At 46.6% G+C, this 22,692-nt stretch overlaps 1 protein-coding gene across 1 annotated transcript; it reads right to left on the bottom strand.

The window, feature by feature from the left end:
- Positions 1-1,132: 1,132 nt before the first annotated feature.
- Tbx19 (T-box transcription factor 19) lies at positions 1,133-21,260 on the bottom strand. The gene is made up of 8 exons (XM_021168336.2): positions 21,064-21,260; positions 14,515-14,779; positions 13,043-13,177; positions 9,845-9,906; positions 8,245-8,306; positions 5,570-5,758; positions 3,327-3,462; positions 1,133-2,449 (listed from the first exon to the last, which is right to left on the bottom strand). The coding sequence occupies exons 1-8, from the start codon at positions 21,258-21,260 to the stop codon at positions 2,155-2,157; spliced, it is 1,341 nt and encodes a 446-aa protein (XP_021023995.1). The 3' UTR covers positions 1,133-2,154.
- Positions 21,261-22,692: the final 1,432 nt, after the last annotated feature.

Consider the following 22,692-nt stretch of genomic DNA (forward strand, 5'->3'; position numbering starts at 1 on the left):
ATGGTTTACAGCAACTGGGGACAAGGCCTTCACTCAAAGCGCTGTCAGAAGAAGCTATGGCCACTTCTTAAAACTTATTAAACTACCTCCTGGCAGAGATGCTAATGTTTTAAGACCTTAATGTTGTCTAATGATGTCACAGAGTCACTGGGGACCTGGGTACAATACAGCCATGGGAACATGACAATGGAGCAGCCTTTCAAATAATAGTCACATGAGGATAGCCTGCCTTAGTCATTCCCACCAATTAGTGGCCCAGAGCTCTAGCCTGGCAAGCCCAACTGGAGCAATAAATATGGCCTCCCAGGACACCACGCAGCTGAGGTGTTATTGTTTCCAGAGATCTGAAGTGACTTTTAAAAGAACCTCAATTAGTCACATGTTATGTGGAGACCCAGCAATGCTGCAGTTGGCACCCACAGGTTTAGCGTGGAGAGAGCTCAGCTGATGGGGTAGTGGTGGGACCACTGGGCCTCCGCTGGGATGGAGCTTTGGGCTACCTCACTGGCAACCTGACGACTGCTCAGTCAGTGTAGGCTGATGGCGATGTGTGAAACACTCAGATCTGGAAAGCGCGCTCCTACAGTGATGAAGTGATGAGCGCAGCCAGTGGTGGGTAAGAGCGGGAGAGATGAATGAGGGGGTGGTGCCTGTGCCCGCTGACTCCAGCAATGACCTCGGTTGGGGTAGGAGTTGAAAGTCATGAACTAAGGCCCGGAATATTCCCCATTCTTCTTCTCTGTTTGAAATAAACAGTCTTCAACTACTTTTGGAAGTACAGATACCTGAATCTCAGCCCAGAGATTGTACTCCCACAGATACAGGACAGATACTCAGGAATCTATATTCCTATACGTGTCCCAGGGATCCCAGCACAGCAAACACAGAGAGCCATGTTTGGACATAACGACTCAAGCTTGTTCGTTCCCATGTATCATAGCAATCACAGAACTGGCTGTGCCTCAGATGAGGAGACTGAGAAACCAGCATGCCCCTGGCTTTCACAATGACTTGTTTCTGTGTCACAGGCTAATGTCAGACTTCTCCCTCCCAGTCAACTCCTCACAGTCCTTTTGGCAAACACACACATCACACCAACTCAACTCAGCAAATGTTTATTGGGCACCTACGGTAGTCAAGGCACAGTACCAGGGGCTATGGGCACGATGAGGAGGGCTAGCTCTCACCCTCAAGAGGCTCACAGTCTATGAGGGAGACAGATACACTCGCAGAAATATAAGGCAGAATGAAGCGAGCTCTATGCCTGAGGTAAAAATGGCGGGAAAGCAGGGGACAGAGATAGCCAAACATCACCTCAGGTGATTGACAGCAGAATGGCCTTTCAACCAGTCCTGGCCAAGCAGGTACAATTCACACAGGTGGGACAGGAGAGAGGATGCTTCAAGCACAGGAAGCAAGTGTTCAGAGCAAGGAGAGCTGTCTGCCTCGAGCGGAGGGTGCTGAAAAGTTAACAGGAATCAAAGCCAGAGGCACGGAGCAATGCCAAATGGTAGAGGCTGTCTTTAGAATATGGGGTCATCGAACTTCATTCTGTAGGCAATGGGAGCCACTAATGATGGCCTAGTGAGGGCTCAGCCTCGTTTCCTGACTTCCCAGCACACTTCTGTGAGCAGCACAGGACTGACGTTAGTGCTAGCTTGCTGTTGTTAACTTTATGGCCTCTCATCTTCTCTAGGTCTCAACGCAGAAGCCAGCTCGGGTCTTAGGGCCACACACTCTTTCCAAGTCTGCACAGAGCTAAAAAGCAGCAACCTCCATAGGCAAAATTTGAGCTCTCCTCAACACCATGCACTGACTCCAGAAAAAAGGGAGCGAGGCTTCCCAGCACGGCTTGAGAGTAAGGAGCAGGGCACTTAGACCAAGCTGACTTTTGCAACCTAAGCGTGGCCAAGATAAATCAACTCAGAGAAAGCAGGAGAGCCACAGGAAATGGTGAGAGACACAAGTAGTAACATCAGAGTCACCTAGACTAAACCTTTTTTTTTTCCGGGAGGCTTTTGGGCATCACCATGCACCGCTCCAGGCCTCTGGGTCAAGAGACCCTGCCGCTCAACTCTCTGGAACCATCAGATTAGGTTGCCATGCACACAAATACAGACAGTTCTCTGCTGGCAGCGGCTCCTAGGATCCTGCCTAACTATCCAATGAAGAGGGGGAATGGCGCCCAGCTCCACCTGGGCCACCCCAGCCTGGGAGGGGGTGTGAGGCCACGGCTGTCCAGGTGGACACAGCAATGCTGGTCAGTGAAGGTTCACCCAAGACCTCCACACCAGCTGAAGTGGTCGCTTGGGAGGGGAGCAAAGAGGAAGGTGAAGTGACAGCAGGGTTCCCAAGGAGAAACGTTCCTGAGGTGCTGGCGTGCACCTCTGAGCCTGATGCCACGGGGCCCCCACCTCCATTGCTGATGGTCCACAGGCACGGGTAGGGGCTGCAGAAATGGAGAGATGGGAATCAGAAGTGATACTTGAGCAACGAAACACTACCAACAAGCACACATACATTGCCGAGAGGGCCGGCGATATTCCCAGGAGGACTTCTGGCAATGACTGTGTCTCTATTTCTACAGAAATCCAAGAGTCCCAGTGAAATATAGATGTAGTGAATAAGAAAGAAAAAAAAAAAACGGGCTAGATTCTGGTGCTGACCCTGCTAGTAATAAAAGCTACTCAATCTCAAACAGTGTTTCATCTCTCTGAGACTCCCTCCCAGCTGTCTACAATAGTTAAAACTGTGAATGGAAGGGACTTGGACTGTATGAGTTGTGACATGGTCCCTCTGTGGCCAAGGCAGGGAATGTGTGACAGACCAACAGGATACTGCCCCCAGAAGCCCTTGGCTATGACTCTTCTGCCATCATTAGCTCTGTGACCTTGGTTGAGTTATTTCCTATCTCTGAGGCCCATCTTCTACATCCTCCAAAAATGAAGAAACAATTCTGTACACCACAGAGATTGTTGTATGCAATGCCAAACCGTCCGTACCCCACCCATGGTGTGTCTATCATGCTCACATCCCAGATCCTCACCTCTCAACTTTGCTCCCTGGTCCAAAGCCTGGAGAGATGGGCCAATTGCATCATTGTCCCAACCCATCAATGATGTGGCCACAAAATTAAGAGCTTATTGCTAAACAGGGAATTGCCCACCACCCTTTCTCCATCAGCAAAAGAGCCATCCATTGTCACCTTCTCCTATTAGCTTAATGTCAGAACAGTGACTTAAACGGACTGAAACGGACACATCCTGGAAGCAACGCACAGAATCCTCCAAGTGCCCCTAGGAGCGAGTTCCTGGCGCTGCTCTTACCTGGGCCCTGGGTTGATTGGGCCATTGCTGTGGGGTACAGACAGGATGCTGGCATGGGGTGTGGAGGATAAGGAAGTCCAGCTGTCAGGTCCGGAGAAAACTTGCAGATTGTTGCTTGAGCTTTCTATCAAATTCACTTTGGGGGAATAACAATAGTTCAGTTGACAGGACATGTAAAGACAGCGGCCAGTGACTTTATCTCAAGGCAGCTTATGCCACAGGCAGAGCCGTTTGTTGGCAGCTTCTGAAGTACACAGACAAAATAGGAAGGTTGTGTTTATTGAATGCTAACTACAGCCCAGGTGCTACTGAGTTGATAACCTTCCCCAAAGCCTCGATGCCATCACTTTATCCACAAGCCTGGGGGGAGAGAGGCCACTTTGCTTTGTGCAATGCACACCTGCCTACTCCCTTCATCGTGTTCACTACCCTTCAAGAATGGACCATATCAGCATCCCTCACACAAAGCCCAAGGGATGCCAAAGCCCAAAGTATATTTCTCAGGTCCTGGCCTCTATTCTCCTTAGAGATCCCAGAGATTTGAACTTTTCAAGAGCAGCATCTTTTCACAGGAACAAAGCACTGCACAGCCTCGTTTTGTGTGTAGACTACAGAAACATTGGATATGGAGAAGCAGAGGCTGCATAGAAGTACCAGGGGAGGGGAGACGAGGAAAGTAGGCAGGTATACGGAATGAGTCAGTCCAGAAATCTAGCACATGGCATGTGAGCTAAAATTACTGTTGTGTGATGGGCTGAGGGTATAGCTCAATGGGCTGAGTGCTTACCTAGCATGAGTAAAGCCCAAGATTTGATCTTGTGAACTAGACATGATAGTATACTGCTGTAACCCCAGCACTTGAAGATGGAGGCAGGAGAATCAGAAGTTCAAGGCCATCCTTGGCTATGTGAAACATTGCCTCAAAATAAATAATAACAATGTACTATGTCCTGAAATTTTACTAAGAGAATTTTTTTCTTGTCCGAAAAAAAACAGGGTTTCTCTGTGTAGCCCTGGCTGTCCTAGAACTCACTCTGTAGACCAGGCTGGCCTTCAATTCATAGATATCCCTGCTTCTGCCTTCCAAGGGCTAGGTTTAAAGGCATGGACCACCACTGCCCGGTGAGAATCTATTTCATATTTTAAATGAATGCTGATTTGCCTGAACATAGTAATAATCCACCCACCCCCTCTGTGTGTGTGTGTGTGAGTGTGTGTGTATGTATGTGTGAGTGTGTGTGTGTGTGTGTGTGTGTGTGTGTGTGTGTGTGTGTCAGTATATTACTGTATATCTGTGGTGGTCCAAAAAAAATACAGCCCCCATAGGCCCATAGGGAGTAGCACTATTGGGAGCTAAGTCCTTGTTGGAGAAGTGTATCACGAGGGGTCAGGCTCTGAGGTCACTGCCACTCCCTGCTGCCTGTGGATCCAGAAGTAACACTCTCAGCTACCTCTCCACACCATGTCTGCCTGCATGACAGACACAGAATTCAGAGAGGAGAGAGGCATCCCCCATATCGTGAACGTCACTCACTCATTGTATTTAGTGTGGATCACTCGTGTTTAGAACAGGAATCTCCATATTGGTAAGGTATTTGACCATCATGTGCCTCAACAGAACCTGGCAAATAACAGGTCCTCAGTAACTATTTAGTGCATGAATAATCAAAATTAAAAATTAAACTTTGCTTTCATCCCCATTAAAAAAAAAACAAATCTAATATGCTGAGGGCTCTGAGCATGTACAAGGTAGACAAGACTCCAGTCAATAAAGAAAAATAACAATGCCAATTTTAAAAATTAGGCTGAAAAATTACAGAAGTTGAGTTTGCATGACTCCAACCCAATTGAGAGCCTGAACAGCCCAGGCTGCAGTGCCCCAGAGGTGTTCTCAATAGTTCTCCCATATAGACCAAGAGTTCATAGACCAAGCCTTGAACACAGTGATAGGGCAGAGCCCTGGGGGGCAATGGGATGAGTGTCTCAGACCCCACAACTTGACTTAGTGTCAAACACCAACCTAAAATGGTCAGTACACTGACCCTGAGTCAAGACCTGGGATCAATTTAAAAAATGAGACTAAATCTACTATCAAATATATACCTACATTGTGTGTGTGTGTGTGTGTGTGTGTGTGTGTGTATACTATAGATGAAAAGAACTCCATCTTCAGGTACTTCTTTTTTACCAGCTGTGTCCCCACCACTGCCGTGCCCAAGGGTTTAATTAGTAGGAGCACACACCTGAGGGAGAATGGTTTCTATGCATGTAGGCAGAAGGGTAGGGAGCCTGCCGATGACCTCGGAGGCCAGCGTAGTGCTCACAGCCATGGTGTGTGTGCGGAGCAGGCAGAGGCAAAGGCGTAGCATACTGGTAATTGGTGTTTGCTGCTGTGCACACGCCATCCGGATTGGAAAAGATCCAGCCTCCCACTAGAATAGACAAGAGAAGAAAACAGAGATTTCCACACCAAAGTCAGGTGGCAGACGTCATTCTGGCTTAATTAAAGTAAACGTTGGTTTAGGAAACATGAGATGTGTGTGTAACTCGCTGACTGCAGGTACATACATACTAGGGCTGTTTAATATGGTTCCACAGAGGAGTGAAGGGGCCTCTCTTTTCTACCCAGGGGGGAAATGATACCTTCTGGCAGGAGCCTACAAGCAAGATCCTGAAAGCACAGAAAATGAACTCTGCACAGCAAACGTTTTACCGATTTTTTTCGGAAGCCGGCAGAACGCATCATAGATATGGTTGATGAAGATTCTGACCAGGATACCTTTACTTCTAGTGTGTTTCTAAGCAAAACAGGTGTAGCAGTATCAGCGCTGAACCAAGGAGCCTTCTCAGCTGAAATGAGAAATGGACACTAGACACTAGACAGGGCCCCAGCCGCTCACGCCTTACGTAGTGGCTGAAGATCGCCACCGAGACCTCAGTAATGTGAAGTTGGGTATGAGAGCCCGCTCTTCTGCCTGAAATATCGTAGATGTAAACAAAGTGTGCAGCATGCCTATTGCCTTAAGCTCATGCCAGACAGGTGGGCTTAACTGTTTCCAATCCCTCTGTCGTCTTCATTAGCTCTGCCTGGTAAGGGAGCTCAAAATAGCCCACCCCAAAATGCACATTTTTTATTATGTTCTGAGATAGCTATTCAGAGACCTTCTACCTAGGAAGAGCTCTAAAAACTGTCCTTGTCGGAAGATCCAGATGTGTAAAATCAGCAGCAATAGTGAACACACTTCCCTGGGGGCTCCCCCTAACTGGCCTTATCTAATGCTGCCCGAAAGACTTTCACAGGACATCACAGATTCCTCAGAAGTCTGCCAGTGGTGCGGCCTGACCTCCAGAGTGGAACTGCTTGCTCTCTTCAGCCATGCACAGAAGCTTCGAGGCTCTCTCTGTAACCCAACATCCTTTCTAGCCTTCAACCATGCAGCTCTTTCTTTGCGTCTCAGATTTCTCTATGCCCCCGTGCTCATGCATGGGCGTAACCTGTAGGCTTTTCCTCTATTTATCAGTCTGTTTCTTAGATTAAAATTATAGACATCTCAGAGAAAATTGAAAACTTCTCTACATTGATTAAGAGAATCAGGGTTCAGGTGTCTACTAGGCAAAAGCAAACCAGAGTGCTCTACTCCCAACCCCAAGAGCATTGAGTTTGCCCCATAATGTCTACACCTCAGGATGTTTGCTGAGAATATTACGGCTCCTGAATACTGAGAAGGCGTGCTCCACACTGTCCCTAACCTAAACAAGAAATCATTCAACTGAAGTTCCTTTAAAAGGCTTTCCTGGTAATTTCTCTGCAAGACTCTACCGACACAGGTGCATAGAACACACCGTGCAGTTTGGAGCTGCAGCTGAGTAAAGAATTCCATGGCTCTCACGTGGCAGCAGGGGTCATTCATTCCCAGCAATCCACTCGCATCTGAATTAAAGACTGCGCCAGCCAGAAGAACTCTGCCCAGTGAATATTCAGGAGTCAGTGGTCTTGGGGTTGGGAGTGGGGCACTCTGGTTTGCTTTTGCCTAGTAGACACTTGCATCAACTAAGCAAGTCCTATCTGGGCTCACAGAGAACAAAGCAGCAAGCCCTGGGCCTGTATGGGTCTGCATCAGGTCTTCTGCGGATCTGTATGGCTGTTAGCGTGGGGGTTTTGTGGGACTCCTGACAGTGGGAGTCTCTGACTCTTTTGCCTGCTCTTGGGACTCTTTTCCTCCTATTGGGTTGGCTTGTCCAGCCTCAATATGAAGGCTTCTGCCTTGTCTTATTGAAGCTCGTTTTGTTGTATTTTGTCTCTTGAAGGCCTGCTCCTTTCTGAAGGGAAATAGAGAGGGGGTGGATCTCAGGGAAAGAGGGAGGAACGGGGAGGATTGGAGGAGAAGTGTGTCAGAAGGTCAACTTTACGCCCACGTCTCTGCCCTTGGGTTACCATTGTCACTTCAGAAGCCTGGCTCTGCCATGAGGCCTCTGCTGTGCTGGGTGTGGATAAAGCAGTACCACCAGGAATACCAATGCTACCTCAGAATGCCAGGTGTGATGGCCAAGCTCTCCCTGCCCTCCAGTCAGCTCAGTGGAGTCCTAACACCCAAGACCACAGCCTACTGAGGCACCTCATTGGCACTGGATGCCAGTTACAGAGCTCTTTCTTACAGGAGACCTAGAGAGTGTGGCATGTGTTACTTCCATTCAAGGCTCCTACCTAAGGTGTGCTTGGGCCTCTTCAGCCCACATACGTGGCTTCTCTCTGAGAACCCTGGAAAGGGCATAAACGTGCCCCTGGGGTGGGAGAGAAAAATCTCTAAGGGGACAGGTCTCGCTAGAACTTACACAGTCAGGACAGTAAAATGAACAAGAAAGGAGCTGACTCCCATGTGACCCCGAGTGTCCCCCACAGACTGTCCACTCCACTCACAGTGAGAGTAGGTCACATGCTGGCTCTCAGAGATGGCCTCTGGAACGTCCTTGAGGTGGTTTCTGAAAGAGTAACGAAAGTCACAGTGTCACTTACAGTCCAGCATTAAACACGTGAACCTGTCTGCAGGGCGTGATAAACTTCCTAAGTAAGAGCAGTCAAAGCTGCCACCCTCCCCAGGTTCACCTTCCTGGAAGCGCTGCTGAGACACCGTAACCACGGCAACCCCACCTTTCCTTTCCTGTCATTCTTGCAGCCATCACTTTTTACTTTGACTTGATTGGTTTTGTGATTCTTTTACATGCCTGACAAGATTCAGGCAGTAATCATAGCAGCTGGGCTCTGCACAGGGCTTTGAAACAATCCCAATCCTATACATGATATAGTAGATCCACCAATGCGCTTCTGTGGGAAACACTACACATTTCTTCTCTCTTCCTTCCTTCCTTCCTTCCTTCCTTCCTTCCTTCCTTCCTTCCTTTCTTCCTTTCTTCCTTTTCTTTCTTCCTTCTTTCTTCTCCTAGCTGTCCTGGAACTCACTCTGTAGGCCATGCTGGCCTTGAACTCACAGAGATCCATCTGCCTCTGCCTCCCAAGTGCTGGGACTGAAGGCATGCGCCACCACTGCCCAGCAGGTTTCCGAACTCTTTCCCTCATAGCATTGCTACTATCTATTTTGATCTAGATTCTGTCACATCCTGGATCTGTTTGTTCTTTAGGACTTCTGTTATCTGAATGGATGTATCCAAGTATGTCCTCTGCAACATCAGAAAGTTCTCACACATTAAGCAGAACAGACTCCTGTGGCATAGCATTTAAAATGGCCATCCCTTAAAATGATAACCTTTAAAAGGAAAAGGAGAGACTACACATTAAAAGTAATGAGTGGGAGGCTAGGCGTGGTGGTGCACGCCTTTAATCCCAGCACTTGGGAGGCAGAGGCTGGCGGATTTTTGAGTTCGAGGCCAGCCTGGTCTACAAAGTGAGCTCCAGGACAGCCAGGGCTATACAGAGAAACCCTGCCTCGAAAAAAAACAAAAACAAAAAAAAATAATAAATAAAGTAATGAGTGGGGACTGGAGAGATGGCTCAGAGGGTAAGAGCACTGCCTACTCTTCCAGAGGTGCTGAGTTCAATTCCCTGCAATCACATGGTGGCTCACAACCATCAATAATGAGATCTCATGCCCTCTTCTGGCCTGCAGGCATACATGCAGGCGGAATGCTGTATATGTAATAAATAAATCTTTTTAAAAAGTTAAGTGAAAAATATTCAAGCTTGGTCAGCAAAACTGGAACAGTGCAAAAGTGACTGTAGCTGTTCGTCAGGAGCCATCCGTAGAAACAGGAGCTGGGGCCACTGCTCTATTTCATTTTATTCTTCCATGGAAAGGAAAGGTGGGAAGTTAGCGAGACATTCACCCAAACTCAATCACAACCTGCTGCAGAAACAAACACCCTTGACTTGGTTTGAATTTTGTTGAGTTTGTTCGTCCCCTGCGTATTTCTGGCCGAGGCAGGACAAGTGTCAGCTCAGCTCAAGAAGCCTCGAGTCTGCAGAATTCAGCTTGCTGGCGAGCTCTGACTGAAACCTCACTCACCTCTCCTTGGCATCCAAGAAGGCCTTGGCGAAAGGGTTGTACTTGATTTTGAGAGCTGTTATCTTGCAAAAACAAGAAGTGTTAGTGAGACCGTGTGATACAGACAGAGCTTTTGTCTCCCCTGAGAACGTCTGTAAACTCACAATTCCCTCCACATGTCCCGTTGCTCACTGCCGCACTGACTAGTGCACTGTGGCATGAAAATGGTGACCGGCGTGCAAAGCGAGCAGGTGAACAAGGTGGGCACAGTGTCAGGAATCAGGAGAGCCCCACAGGGCTAACAGACTGCTCTCCCTTTTCCATTCCTCATTTCCATTCTTATCCAAGAATCCCTGAGCCCTTTCCTATCACACAGTGGGGAGCACAGCTCGGGTAATTCCCACCTCACTTACACTGTTCAGTTCAGTATCAAGTCCCTTGTTTTCCTGTAACCACTTACCCACCAGGCCATGTAAATACAAAGTCACTTCCCATCCACCATCCCTGTACATCATCGAACTCCACTCAGTCTGTGAACAGGACAGAATGCTGTGACATACCATTATATGCATCTGTCTGCTGACACGTAGCATTTACAATGAGAGGGAAATCTTATAAAGAAAAGGGAAAATGCAAAACTTTACAGTCCCGAGTCTGCATTTTCTCTCACCAGCTCCATCTGTCATAATGATCAGGACAGAGACACAGAGACATACTGAAAGACAGCCAGAGATAGAGGCAGAGCTAGAGAAAGAACCAGAAGCAAGGAGAGAGTATCTGCATTCATCTCCCACCAACTGGTACATAAGTGCCCTGAGAATGTCGTCTGTACCTGTTTTGTTCATTGCAGTGTTTCTAGCATCTGTGATAAGAGCCAGCATGTGCTGATATCCAGAAAATACTTTGAAGAAATAGTGAAAAAAAATATTGATGTCTGCAGGAGCCTATGACTCTCTGGATGAGAGGAGAAAAGTATAAAAGTCCAGCTTTTTCTTAAAAAAGGAGCAGAGCAGCTGCCCTGGTGTTTCTCTTGGGTAAAGCCTAGAGAGGTTGGGTGGAAGTGAGGGAGCCCTGGGTGCAGAGGAGATTCTCTCCGCCAGCCCCATACCTGCTCAACAACCAGGAAAACCTGTCTCCAGGGGATGCTGCTCAAATCCAAGGAGTGGCTAAGTCAGACTGAGGGCCTGTTTGCTAAAGGGGTCACTACTGACAGGCAGGTGGTTCAGAGAGAACTGTCTAGCACCTGTGGCCAGGCAAAGTTTCTGAGAATCTCCCAAATCAGGAATGACAAGAGCCAGTGGCTAAGAGCAAGCAGCAGAGAGGTGGGCAGGGACACTTCCCAGAGACACAAAAGCCACACTGACTTCCTTCAACCAGACTCCACCCAGAGAGAAGTGGAGAAAAAGCTGGCAGAGAGACTGGGTGTTGCCTTGAAAGACAGCAGCAGTGGGTGGGGTGGGGGGTCTTGTGGGAGGGTCTGCTCCTGCTGGCCCACTGCCAGGCTTCTGCCAAGAACCCGGACTACTTTATAAAACAGGAGCTACATATTCTCTACACACTTGCCCTGAACTAGCTCTGCAACATCGGTTCACCTATAGAAACCAAGATGCCACTTCCCTACCAGATGATTTCCAAGGCCCTTCCTGGGAAACAAAACACTGCAGATTCTAGAAATCGCCCCCTGGGGGGCTAAGTTAAAGCAGCCAGAAGTTACTGGATTTTTAACCTATCAGCTTGCCAAGGAGGAAGGGGCTGTTTCTGTGAGGGCTGCCAATGTGATGCCCTTTGGGGGGGGACAGTCTTGGCATAGTTATCAAGGTCTTCAACACACACGTTCCTCACGTGGAGCAAGCCTGGCTCTAGGTGCTCACTACACAAGCAAATTATGATAGATTACCTAGTGTGCTCACTGCAGAGTGATACATAATAGAAAATGAAACAACGTAAGTTCTGCTGAGGGCAGGAGGTTGTTTACATGAAATATCATGGTTCTGGAAGTATTATAAGAAAAAAGAGATATGCCTGACTGTAATTTCATAGAAAGAGAGCCACTATAGACTATAGAGTTGTTTAAGGCAGGAAGGAAAGAAACTTCCAAGCTAATGTTCACAAGATGAGGTCATTTATATGAAGAAATCTCTATGAAAAATCTCCATACATATCATAGCAAATGGGGAGGGGACACTTTAACGATGGCCGTTATAACTTCCATAAAGAGTACACTTCCAAAAGCAAAAATAATGCATTTTGCCTTTTACTTCTTATTTTTACCTTGCATACTCTGTGCTATCCATCATTGTGTGTCTTTTTAAATAAACCTATATTATCTTTTATGTTTAAGCTTAATCAAAAAGAATCCAGTGCTGCCCAGTTGCTCCTGGTGATTCTCGGGACTAACAGCCCCCTGAAGAACCGGATGGACTCAGAGCGGTTCACCGGGAGGCCAGGATTGAAATTCTAAAAACCCAGTCAATGTTTGAGATACTAAGAAAGAAAAAAAGCTGACTGTGCTCAGAGAGAGAAAACTGGCAAGCAGAAAAACCACAGGAAGACACACGTGTGGACCCCACAGCCTCCAGAACAGAAAGGAGGAGCTGCCCGCCACCCTGCCTGTCACACTCTGCTCAGAAAGGTCGGCAAAACAAAGACTCCAGGTTTCCGGTACAACTCAGGGTTTTATAGCACTCTACAACTGTGTCTTATTGGCTCCAGGAGAGGCTGCTTTTTGTAGGCTGCTATAGTGTGGATCTTGAGAATGTCCCAAAGGCTCTTGGCGCCCTGGGAGCTGGTGGAATGTTGAGGAGATAGGGCGGAGTCAGAGGTCTTCAGATCACTGAGACAAGCCCTTGGAAATAATTTGGGGAGGTGTTTCCCCCATAACAGTAATTTAGACCTGTACTGGAGTCTCCAAAACAGCCTACTAGGTGAGCCTTTCTCTGTATTGTCTCCTATACCTGTAGTAGTGACAGAAAAAGATTACTAACATACGGGCCTTTGGCAGACAGGCATTGGAGCCTCTACCCGCACCTCGCTGTTCAGCCCTATCACTGAATCCTCAAAACTCTAAATTCCGTTCAGTCTTGCTTGCAATAAAAAGATTCCCCACCAATTCCGACACATGCTCTTCCGTGTGACACTCACACACATCGATACTCGGGTTGGGGGCGGGGGGGGGAGATGTAGGCACAGGCACAGACACAGACACAAACGCCCGTCTACCTCCTCATTCTGATAGGCAGTCACAGCGATGAACTGAGTTTCAGGGAATGAGCAGTTCATGACCATTCGATGGGCGCCTCCAACACGGACTATGTGCACCTGAGGTTCATATTTATGCAGAGAATTCAGCATTATCTGTTGGATGGGAGAAAATGAAAAGTTTTGAAAAGCAAAGCTAAGCCCGGTGTATGTATCACCGTTGCTCGGCTAGCCAGCACCTTGGGTTCCTCCCAAGCTCAGCAACCCACCCAGACTAGGGACACACACATGAAATCCTGTGTCAGATGAATGGGGAGATGTTTTTCAGACCCTCCCAGCCAGCACTGCACTGGAGTCAGAAGCAGACAGCCCAGGAAAAGGTGTTCTTAAGTTTTCCGTAGCTGCCTAAATCCAGGCTCCCGTTTTCTTGATTCATCTACGTTCAGCCCAACCACGTATATTTCAATCCATTCAAATATGTATTTGTTCATATATGAAGAATCCCAGTAACTCGAAATGTTAACAGTACCTACAGGCTAAGGAGGTCTGACACCAGAGGGTTGTACAAAATGTCCCCTTCATGATTTAAATGAGAGGCTATTGAAAGCCTCGTGCTGTGAGATCTAACAGAGCAGGGACAAGTAACCTTCACATTTCCACTTTAGTAAAGAACGGTCTGGCTCACCCAAAGCCTGGAATTTCGCGACTTCTGCCTTCTAAACTATGAACTCCCATGGTCCCCGCCACTTAGCACAAAGAGAAAGGAGGAGGACAGACTCAGCACAAAGCCAAATACGAGGGCTGGGGAGAGGAGCAGGCTGTTCTTTCCCCCCCCCCCCGCCCCCAAGTCCCATCTCCCGTGCCCCCAAATAGTCTGCATTTTATAAAGTAACTAAGAGCCTAACCCAGGGAGCTAGATTTGCAACCTGCCACAGAAATGGAGGGGGGAAGGCTCCACATCATGTTTACTCTAATTGGAGATTTTAAATAAAACCTTCCTTATTTAAGGTTTGTTTGGATTTTTTTTTTCTGGGAAAAAAAAACCCACAAAGCTGATTCAATATTCTATTGATAATTATCATAATGCCCAAGCAGAAGAAGTAATTATTTCATTTAGGAGCAGCTTTTTATTAAGGTATTTGTCTGTTGCCAACATGCCACTTATACCAAAAAAAAGAGTGGGGGGGGAGAGAGAAAAACAAAAGCCCGGTACCCACAAACATCTCCCTCCCTAGGCTGGGTAAAAAGCACCACACACAAGACAAAAACGGAAAAGAGCCCAATGATTAAGTAAACTAGCACACTCTCGTTCTCTTAACATCGGGAAGTCCATTAAAAACTGAAGCACCAATTAAGAGCTGTTTATTCCTGTTTACATTTGGACTCCAGGAAATAACCGGCTTCTGTGGGCAAAGAGGCTGGTGAGGACCTCTCTAATTGCCTAAATGCACCCTTGATATTTCTTGATTGGTGTGTGGGGAGGCCACGCGTACCTGCCCACCTCCATTGAGCTTGTTGGTCAGCTTCACTTTGCTGAAGGAGATGGGAGCTTTCATCCAGTGAGCCCCGAAGTTGGGGGAGTCGGGGTGAATGTAGACACAGCTGTGGCTAGAGACCTCTGGCTTGCCTGCAGGGACCCATTCACCATTGACGTACTTCCAGCGGTGACTGTCGGTCGGGACGAAGTCCAGTAGGAGAGAGTACATAGCATTGGGGTCCAGCCCTGTGACACTAATCTTCAGGACAGGGAACATCCTTCTGAAAGAAGTCAGAAACAGCCGTGTAGGGATCTTAGTGAACCCCTTCCCCTCCTGGCCCCAGAGGCCCCTCACCTCTAAGGAGACCTTCCATGAAACGGTCTGTAAGGGAGGCTACATAGATAGCAGCCGAGAGCACTGTTTTACCAGAGCCTCCTTTTAGGAACACGTTTGCCATCGAGGTTTGACTATAAAGCAATGCTCTGAGTGTTAAAATCTGCAGACCACCAGTCTGGTCATTTCATACAGAAGGACATGCAGACAAATATGTCCTCAGATGCTACATTCTCAGATAGCTTTCTCTCTCGCATCCTAATGCTGCAGACCTGCTCTCCCCAGACTTACATGGAACCCTGGTTGTGAGTAAAGATGATATAGTGTGTGGATGGCTGTGTGGAAAAGCCAGGGGAAACGGGATTTCAGCTGAACATTAGAGTTCCTTTCCTGCAGACTTCCCAGAGTCTCCCTCTACCCATGCACAGGCTGAACAGGGAGGGGCGATGTAAATATGGATATACTGATCCTTCTTCCACCCTTTAGTACACTGCCACTCTTTGCATCTACCTAAACATCTGGCTTCTGATCCTATTGCTTGTTGAGCACACACAAAGAGAAACCACATAGCAGCCATCACTCAGTCCCCGGTTTTTTTCTAGACTTCCTGTTTCCAGAAGAAAGATCAGAGGGAGGTGGTTCCTGCCAGCCAGGGGCAGGGTTGATAATGCATGTGCTTATAATGTCCAAAGTGACCCAAGGTGAGATTCTAGAATGGCAGCAGGGCTGGCCAGATGGAGGCCATAAGTCTAAGGGCAGCTTGCTAGTGCTTGGCGCATTCACTGGGCATCATAGTAAACCCTTCCCAAGAGTCAGCTCACTGAATTCCTGCAACTTTATGAAACTGCCCTGATGAAACATGAGCTTTGATAAATGAGACTAAACATGCATCAAATAAAACGTCTAGGGAGAAAATCCATCCGATAATGTGCTACCCTCCCACATTCCTGGCTGAGAATAGAGAGTCCCACCTCAACTTCCCTTTCAGGTCACCAGGAAGGCTGGTGATGTAACATCTTCCCTGTTCCCATGTCTTTTGACTTTTCCTTCATAGAAGCAGTAGCAGGAGGTTTCTCCATTGTTTTCTCATGATATCAGATTGAACTATTCCTCTTCTCTGTGAATTTTAATGTTTTCAATTATTTTGATAGTCTTGGCCCAGTGTAGAGGAGTTACTGAATACAAAAGTGTCATTTGCAAAGAAAGATAAACATGGACATTAGAGCAGTGACATGGAGACCCATGAAGTCATTCTAACAGCTGGGAAGGTTTCTTATTCATAGGAGGTATGGTTGCAAGTGGTCTCTGTCTTCATATCCCAAGTTTCTCCTAAAGGGACACATTTTGGGGTTTATTTTTGCTTTCTTCTACTTCATTTTACATTATAAACACACACACACAAGAATAGAGTGTGGTCAATCATTATTAGTGGCAGTGGTAAAGTGAAGGGAAGAGTCACATTTAGGAGTCAGAGGCAGGTGGATCTCTACAAGTTCAAGACCAACCTGGTCTACATAGTGAGTTCCAGGCCAGCCAAGGCAACATAAGAAGACCCACTCTGATAGATAGATAGATAGATAGATAGATAGATAGATAGATAGATAGATAGATAGATAGATAGACGGATGGACAAACAGACAGACAATAGCACAAGCATGACACATACAGTCATTTTGCAAACTAAAGCACCATGACAGATATAACATCAGTAGCATGGTATTGTAAGTAAGAGAAAAATCTGCAAAGAATATCTGTTCCCCAGACACACAGGACGGAACGATGCAACTGCTCAAGACATCAATGTGACATCAGGTCTACAGTGTGGCATCAAACACAGAGAGTCTTTGTATAGTTCTCACTTACCGTTAACAAGATAATTTAATGCAAGGTCACTATCCAGTGATAATAGTTACCATATGCGCTCAGGGGTTAGAGTAAGTTACACCTCGTTTAAGTCTTCCTTCTCCACAAGGAGATGCTTCTATGCCCCTGTTTTAGTATAAAGGCCCAAAGGTTTTAACAAGCCTATCAGCCAAGAGACTGGAAGAAAAAGCTGTATCTGCTGGGGCAAGGAGATGGAAACGTCCCCGTAGGGGTGTCCATAGAGGATGCTGTTCTTAGTCTCAAAGCTCAATAATGTGTGAAGAAGAAACCCATAATGGTATTTCCTCCTTCTTTCTAAAGTCAGAGATAAACTTGATACGTAAAGAAACCACGACTGCACAAGTATCACTCAGCATCACCAGCCATCCTAAGAGCAGACAACTAAGATGCCACACCGTGCCTTCAGGGACAGCTACAGCCGAAAAGCAGGGCAACAGAACATGTTGGTGAGGACGGCGAGGGACTGGAGCTCCTCTCAGAGTGCTGTGGAGGGATTCAAATGATACAGTCACTTTGAAAAATGGTCTGTCTGACTAAATATGGAGTTCCACTCCTCGTTTGTATGTATGCAGGAAAGATGAAAACACGTGACTGCAGACATGTCATAGCAACATTTTTACAAAAGCAGATCCACTGAATGATGAGTAGGTGCAAAATACGTTACATCCACTTGATAGGGTTTTATTTGGTCACAAAAGATCTGCAGTACTCCTGTGTGCTACAGTATATAGGAACTTTGAAAGCCCTGGGTTAAATGATAACATTTTCACAAAGCGTCACATGGCCAGAATAGCTAAATCTACAGAGGCAGAAAAGTAGACTAGTGGGCCGGTGATGGCTAAAAGATATGAGGTTCTTTGATGAAGGAAGACAATGAAAATGTCCTAAAATGAATTTTGGAAAGGGATTCTCAATTCTGTGAATATGCTAAACCTACTGAACTGTGTGTCTTACATGGATGAGTAATATGTTATATGAACCATATCACACAGCGATGCTGTTAATTAAAATCAAGAAGCATGGGAGGAGGTCCTATATGAAAAATGATCGAAAGCCGGGCGTGGTGGCGCACGCCTTTAATCCCAGCACTCAGGAGGCAGAGGCAGGCAGATTTCTGAGTTTGAGGCCAGCCTGGTCTACAAAGTGAGTTCCAGGACAGCCAGGACTATACAGAGAAACCCTGTTTCGAAAAACAAAAAGAAAAGAAAAATGATCGAATGATCAACTGTTTTATACCCTTTAGTGTTCCATTTGCCAAGAATTTTATAATTGTTCTTAGTTTTGAGATGGACATGTGAATTTTAATCACAATTATGGCCATGAGGAATGACTAAATCTGTCAGCTTGCCAAAGAACTGGATGAGACCTGTCTCTTAACCGAGCTAACCTCCTTCCATCTCATCTCCCCTGTCCCTTTCTTTGTCTTAACCCACAATGACCTTTGACACATTATCCAGACCCCTGCGGTTATCACTCAGGGCAAGGCTTTGCTATCAGGGATGAAATCCACATCTATCCAAAGTGGTTTTCTTCCTTCCTCTTTCCCCCAAAACTTGACTAAGCAGAGAGGGTCGAGAGTCTTTGAGGAGTTTAAAAGCCTATGGTGAATCAGCCTCTAACTCAGACTGCCAGCACTTAGTTCATCCTTGAAAGAGAGTCTCTTCAAAGCGGGGTGGGGAGTTGTGGAGAGGGGAGAAAGAGGAAATGTGACAAAGTGAGCAACGTGTCCCTAAACACCATAAGGGATGGGTCATGGGTATTGGGTTTTACCTGCAAACCTGGCTTTGGTTTCACTGTGAAGCTAGCTCTTCAGTATTCATTTCACTGACAGCAGCAATCTAGGGAGATAGCCTTGCTGAAAGAGGCTAGGAGGAGACAGGGCTTCAGAGAGGGGAGAGATGAGGCAGGCTCTGTAAGGAGAGGAAGAACAGAGGCAGTCCAAGGCAACCTTCAGGTCTTGCTCAAAAGCACTTTCCTCACTCTGATAACCAAATAGTAACTGTCATCAGATGTTCACTAGAGCTGTCAGGATTGAAGTGTGTGTGTGTGTGTGTGTGTGTGTGTGTGTGTGTGTGTGTGTGTGCGCGCGTGAATATGTGTGTGTTCATGTGCATGTATGTTGTATGATTATGGAACACATGGCCCATGAATGTTAATACATGAAAGTAAGCAGGCATGAGCCCAGGTGCAGCTGTGAAGTCCATAGAAATCAGAGGTAAAGAGAGAAGTAGCATCAGGTTAGAAGCAGATTGTGCAGATAGCTGTGATATCACTTGTAACTGTAAACAGTAGAGAAAGGAGTCCCCAGGCTACCCAGACATGGAAATGACCCGGCTAAGGGGCAACCTTCACTTCTTCCTCCTCTGTGCTGCCATGGGAGCAAGGCAGAAAGAGGAGAGAAGGGAGCCATTCAAGTACAAGTGTTCAGGGCTTGGCTCGCTGATCTAAGCGAACGAACGTTCTAGAAACTCCACACATTGGTAATGCACAGAGCCAGGCAGCTCCATCGATGTTACACACACACACACACACACACACACCCGAAGCCCCTCCTCCTCTAAAGCATAAAGCACACTGCCCAACGCCTGGGAAAATCTTGACCCCAAAAAGCTCAGCAGAGGTAAGGTAGTTTAAGAAAAAGATTTCATTCATAGCAGAGAACTACTTTAGCCACAAGTACACTGTTTACACGCACACGCACGCACGCGCGTGCACACACACACACACACACACACACAAATTCACATAATTAATAGGAATGACGTTAAGCACAAGTAACTTTAAATACTGAAAGAAATTTTTCTGAGGTTTTTTTTTTTTTTTAAAGGTTAAGAGACACTCTTTTCAAGTGGCAAAGGTATATTCTGCTATAACTTACTATCAGTTTGAACTGAGTAAAGCCTCTGAAGATCCTATTGCCTTTAGGAAAATACTTGAACCATATCTTAGTCTATTGGCTGTACTTCTTTAGATCATCGTACAGGGCCAAACAATGGAATGTAGCTAGCAGCGTGGTGACCCAGTAAGCCAACACACACAGAGTGCTCCCCATACGACAGCTACGAGTCACAAGTGCATCTGCGCTCATCTTTGGAAGGGACCGAATCCGCTTGAGAATGTGGGGTAGACCTTTGAAATTAAAAATATTTTATATAAAGAAAAGAAACATGTGAAATTAAATTTTCAAATATTCAACGCCATAAATGTATAGTACACACACGGGAGTCTGTGTGGAAAGTAAAAGACTGTCACTTTTACACAAGGTTGATAGCTTTGCTACTGTAATTGCAGTGTATAAAATGTGCGTGTTTACCGTATAACTTTGTCTTACAGTAGTTTATTGTCATGCAACAGCTCTCACATTCATAATCCTCCCAGCTGTACAAGAGACAGCTCTCTTTCCTTGCTGTGTTTTATTCAGAATTACAAGGCTAAGACACCAGAAATTAAAGGCTTTTTCTCAATGACAAAAGCCAGCCTGAGGTTCAGCTAAATTTCAACTTTTCTCTATAAGCAAAATTTCTCTCAAGGTGTAAGAAAAAGAGTCTGGGCTCAACTAACACTACTGAAAATGTCCTTCGGGTACTTTGTGTCCATAGGTACCCAAAGATGTGTGAGCACGCAGTGGGAGTCTCTTTCAAAACATTTGCATCTCCTCTGCTAAGCTCAATCTTTAAAGTTCCCCCAAAAGCCCCATAACAGGCTAAGCTTCACAGGATCTGAGAAATACCAGCAGGGAGCGGTATGGACAATTCCCACTCTTTGCAGGGAGAACGGAAGAAGAAAACTTCTCTTTCCTAAAACTGGGCATTAGAGCTTCATTCCCTGCTATACGCCAGCTTTCCTAACTATGTGAAACACACAATCAAAACTCATTCTCCCTCAACACGCACAAGGAAGCAGGCAGAGATAGGCCATGCGGCCCTTTCAATCCCAGTCTTCAACTAGCCAAAATCGTCTGACAGACAGGTTTGCTGTGCTTAAGAACAAACTATCCAGTTTCCAAATAAAGTCAACTTTCACATTATCTGAACAGGACTGAACACAGGTCTGCTCCAGGGGACAGTCATTCAAAAATTAATACCAGTTTCTGACAGTTGAGTCCACTTCCCCAATGCATGGGGCATGCTCCCCTGCAAAATAATTCCCCATATAATACATGTGTGTAAGACAGGTGGCCTCCATCTTCCACTGCTCTGATTATCTCAAAGAAATTAAGTTGGCTGAGTGACAGCCAGCTGAGACTGTCTTTAAGATGTTCAGAGCCTGCTGCCTCTTCTCTACCAAAGGTGTCTTACCTTCCTCGCCAAGCGAAGGCTAGCACAAGTGGGCTGCAGTCAAACTCACCTGCCGTTCTTGGTCACAATCATTTCATTAGTGACTTCCTTGAATCTCTGCCAGAGGGGAGCATCCTCCAGGATGATCTGAAGTTGCTTCTCTGTAGGGTCTCCCTTCTCTCTCCCTGCCTGGAGCTCACTTTCCACCACGTTAAGCAGGCGAGACACAGTGCCTTCACCAGCCTTCTGTGTGGCCAGTTCACTCATGGCTGTAGACCCTCTGAAACTTTACTGAGAGCTGTTCCCACTTTCTCTGCCTCCGGCTCCTTCCTTCCCTCACTTGCTGGCTTTTCGACCCCAGCTGGTCAGTGTCTGGGAGTAGAATAAGATGTCTTGGCTCTTGCTTAAGCTTCCAGTGTGACACCCCTGAAAGTCTCCAAATTATACCACCAACCTGTTAAGCTTCAGTTGGGGAGCAGGGAGGAGAGGGTTGGGGGAGGTGGAGAAGAAAAAGCGCTCTCTTAATTACTCACTGGATCAGGTGGGAGTCAGCCTGGCTTTCCCATTGGCCGCCCTGCCTACAGTAGACGTTTAAGAAGAGTACTCCATCCAAATTATCAGGCTTTTATCTTGTTGTACCTGAAGAGGTCTAATCGGTGTATTGAGGACCGTTTTCCCGTTAATTAAAATTATTCCAGGCCCGGACTGCAACAATCAGTCAAATCATGTCTGCGTATAAATTGTGGCATGTGGCACCTATAGAAAAGGAGGTGCTGGCAGGGGAGCCACAAACTTGCTGTCTGGGCAAGCTGTCCTGACAGAGTAGTCAGCTGAACTCCCTCCACCCTGATCTAGCAACTTGAACAGACACAGAAGCCCTGCAGACAAGAGCAGTCTATGCTGAGGGTGAAGGGCTCTGTGCCAAGACACAAGACCTGAGAATAAAGGAAGTTTCTCTGCACGCTACACTCAAGAAACTGAAGTCAGGAGGAAAAGAACTACAGACCTCTTTCCCCTAGGGGGCTCCTCTGTCATCTCCCCACTGACTGTACCCACCCACATTCATACCCTATTTACCTCTAAGGTCCTTTTCATTTCCAGCTTTGAACTTTGATCTTCCTCCCTCGAATCCAGACCCCTAGTCTCTCTTATCTCCAGTCCTAGTGAAAGGAAGGGGGGAAAGTAATTTGTCCTGAATTATTCTAAGAAAAACTCTGTACCTCCTGGGTGGGAATCAACGTTTTACATCATTGGACTAAGTGATGCTAATCGTTGGTCCAAAAAGGCTTCCAGTTCTCTTTTGGGACAGCCATGGCCAACGCTGTCCTTCTGGATTGAGTCCCCCTATTCCCTGAGGATGTAATTAGTAGAAATAGTTCCTTCTCCTAAAGACACAGCACAGTGTGGCTGGATGGGGAGGTAGAAACCATGAAGGAGACCATGAAAACAGCTGGAACACCCCAACCCAAGGAGAGCCTAGGGTGCTGGTTTATCTTGTCATAAAAGAAAACAAGAATGTCAGAGCAATAGGAAAATAAAAGCAGAAAACTTAGGGGGAAGTCTGAATGTGGAAGATGCCAAACACAAACTGAGTACCTACTAAGCACTCCACAGAAGTGATAGAAGAGAAGCCATATCTTCGTAGAACGGCCCATCTGACAGGGGAAAGAAGTGACATGAAGTAGTTTGGTTATCAACC

This window comes from Mus caroli, unplaced genomic scaffold (genome assembly GCF_978045245.1).
Source record: "Mus caroli unplaced genomic scaffold, Mus_caroli_1 scaffold_1, whole genome shotgun sequence".
Taxonomy (NCBI): Eukaryota; Metazoa; Chordata; class Mammalia; order Rodentia; family Muridae; genus Mus; species Mus caroli.

Coding starts and splice junctions, on each gene's coding strand:
- Tbx19 (XM_021168336.2), bottom strand. CDS start 21,260: ATGAGTGAACTGGCCACACAGAAGGCTGGTGAAGGCACTGTGTCTCGC. Junction 3,463..5,569: donor TAGAAACCATTCTCCCTCAG/GTGTGTGCTCCT, acceptor ATTCCCCCAAAG/TGAATTTGATAGAAAGCTCA. Junction 2,450..3,326: donor CCAATCAACCCAGGGCCCAG/GTAAGAGCAGCG, acceptor CCATTTCTGCAG/CCCCTACCCGTGCCTGTGGA.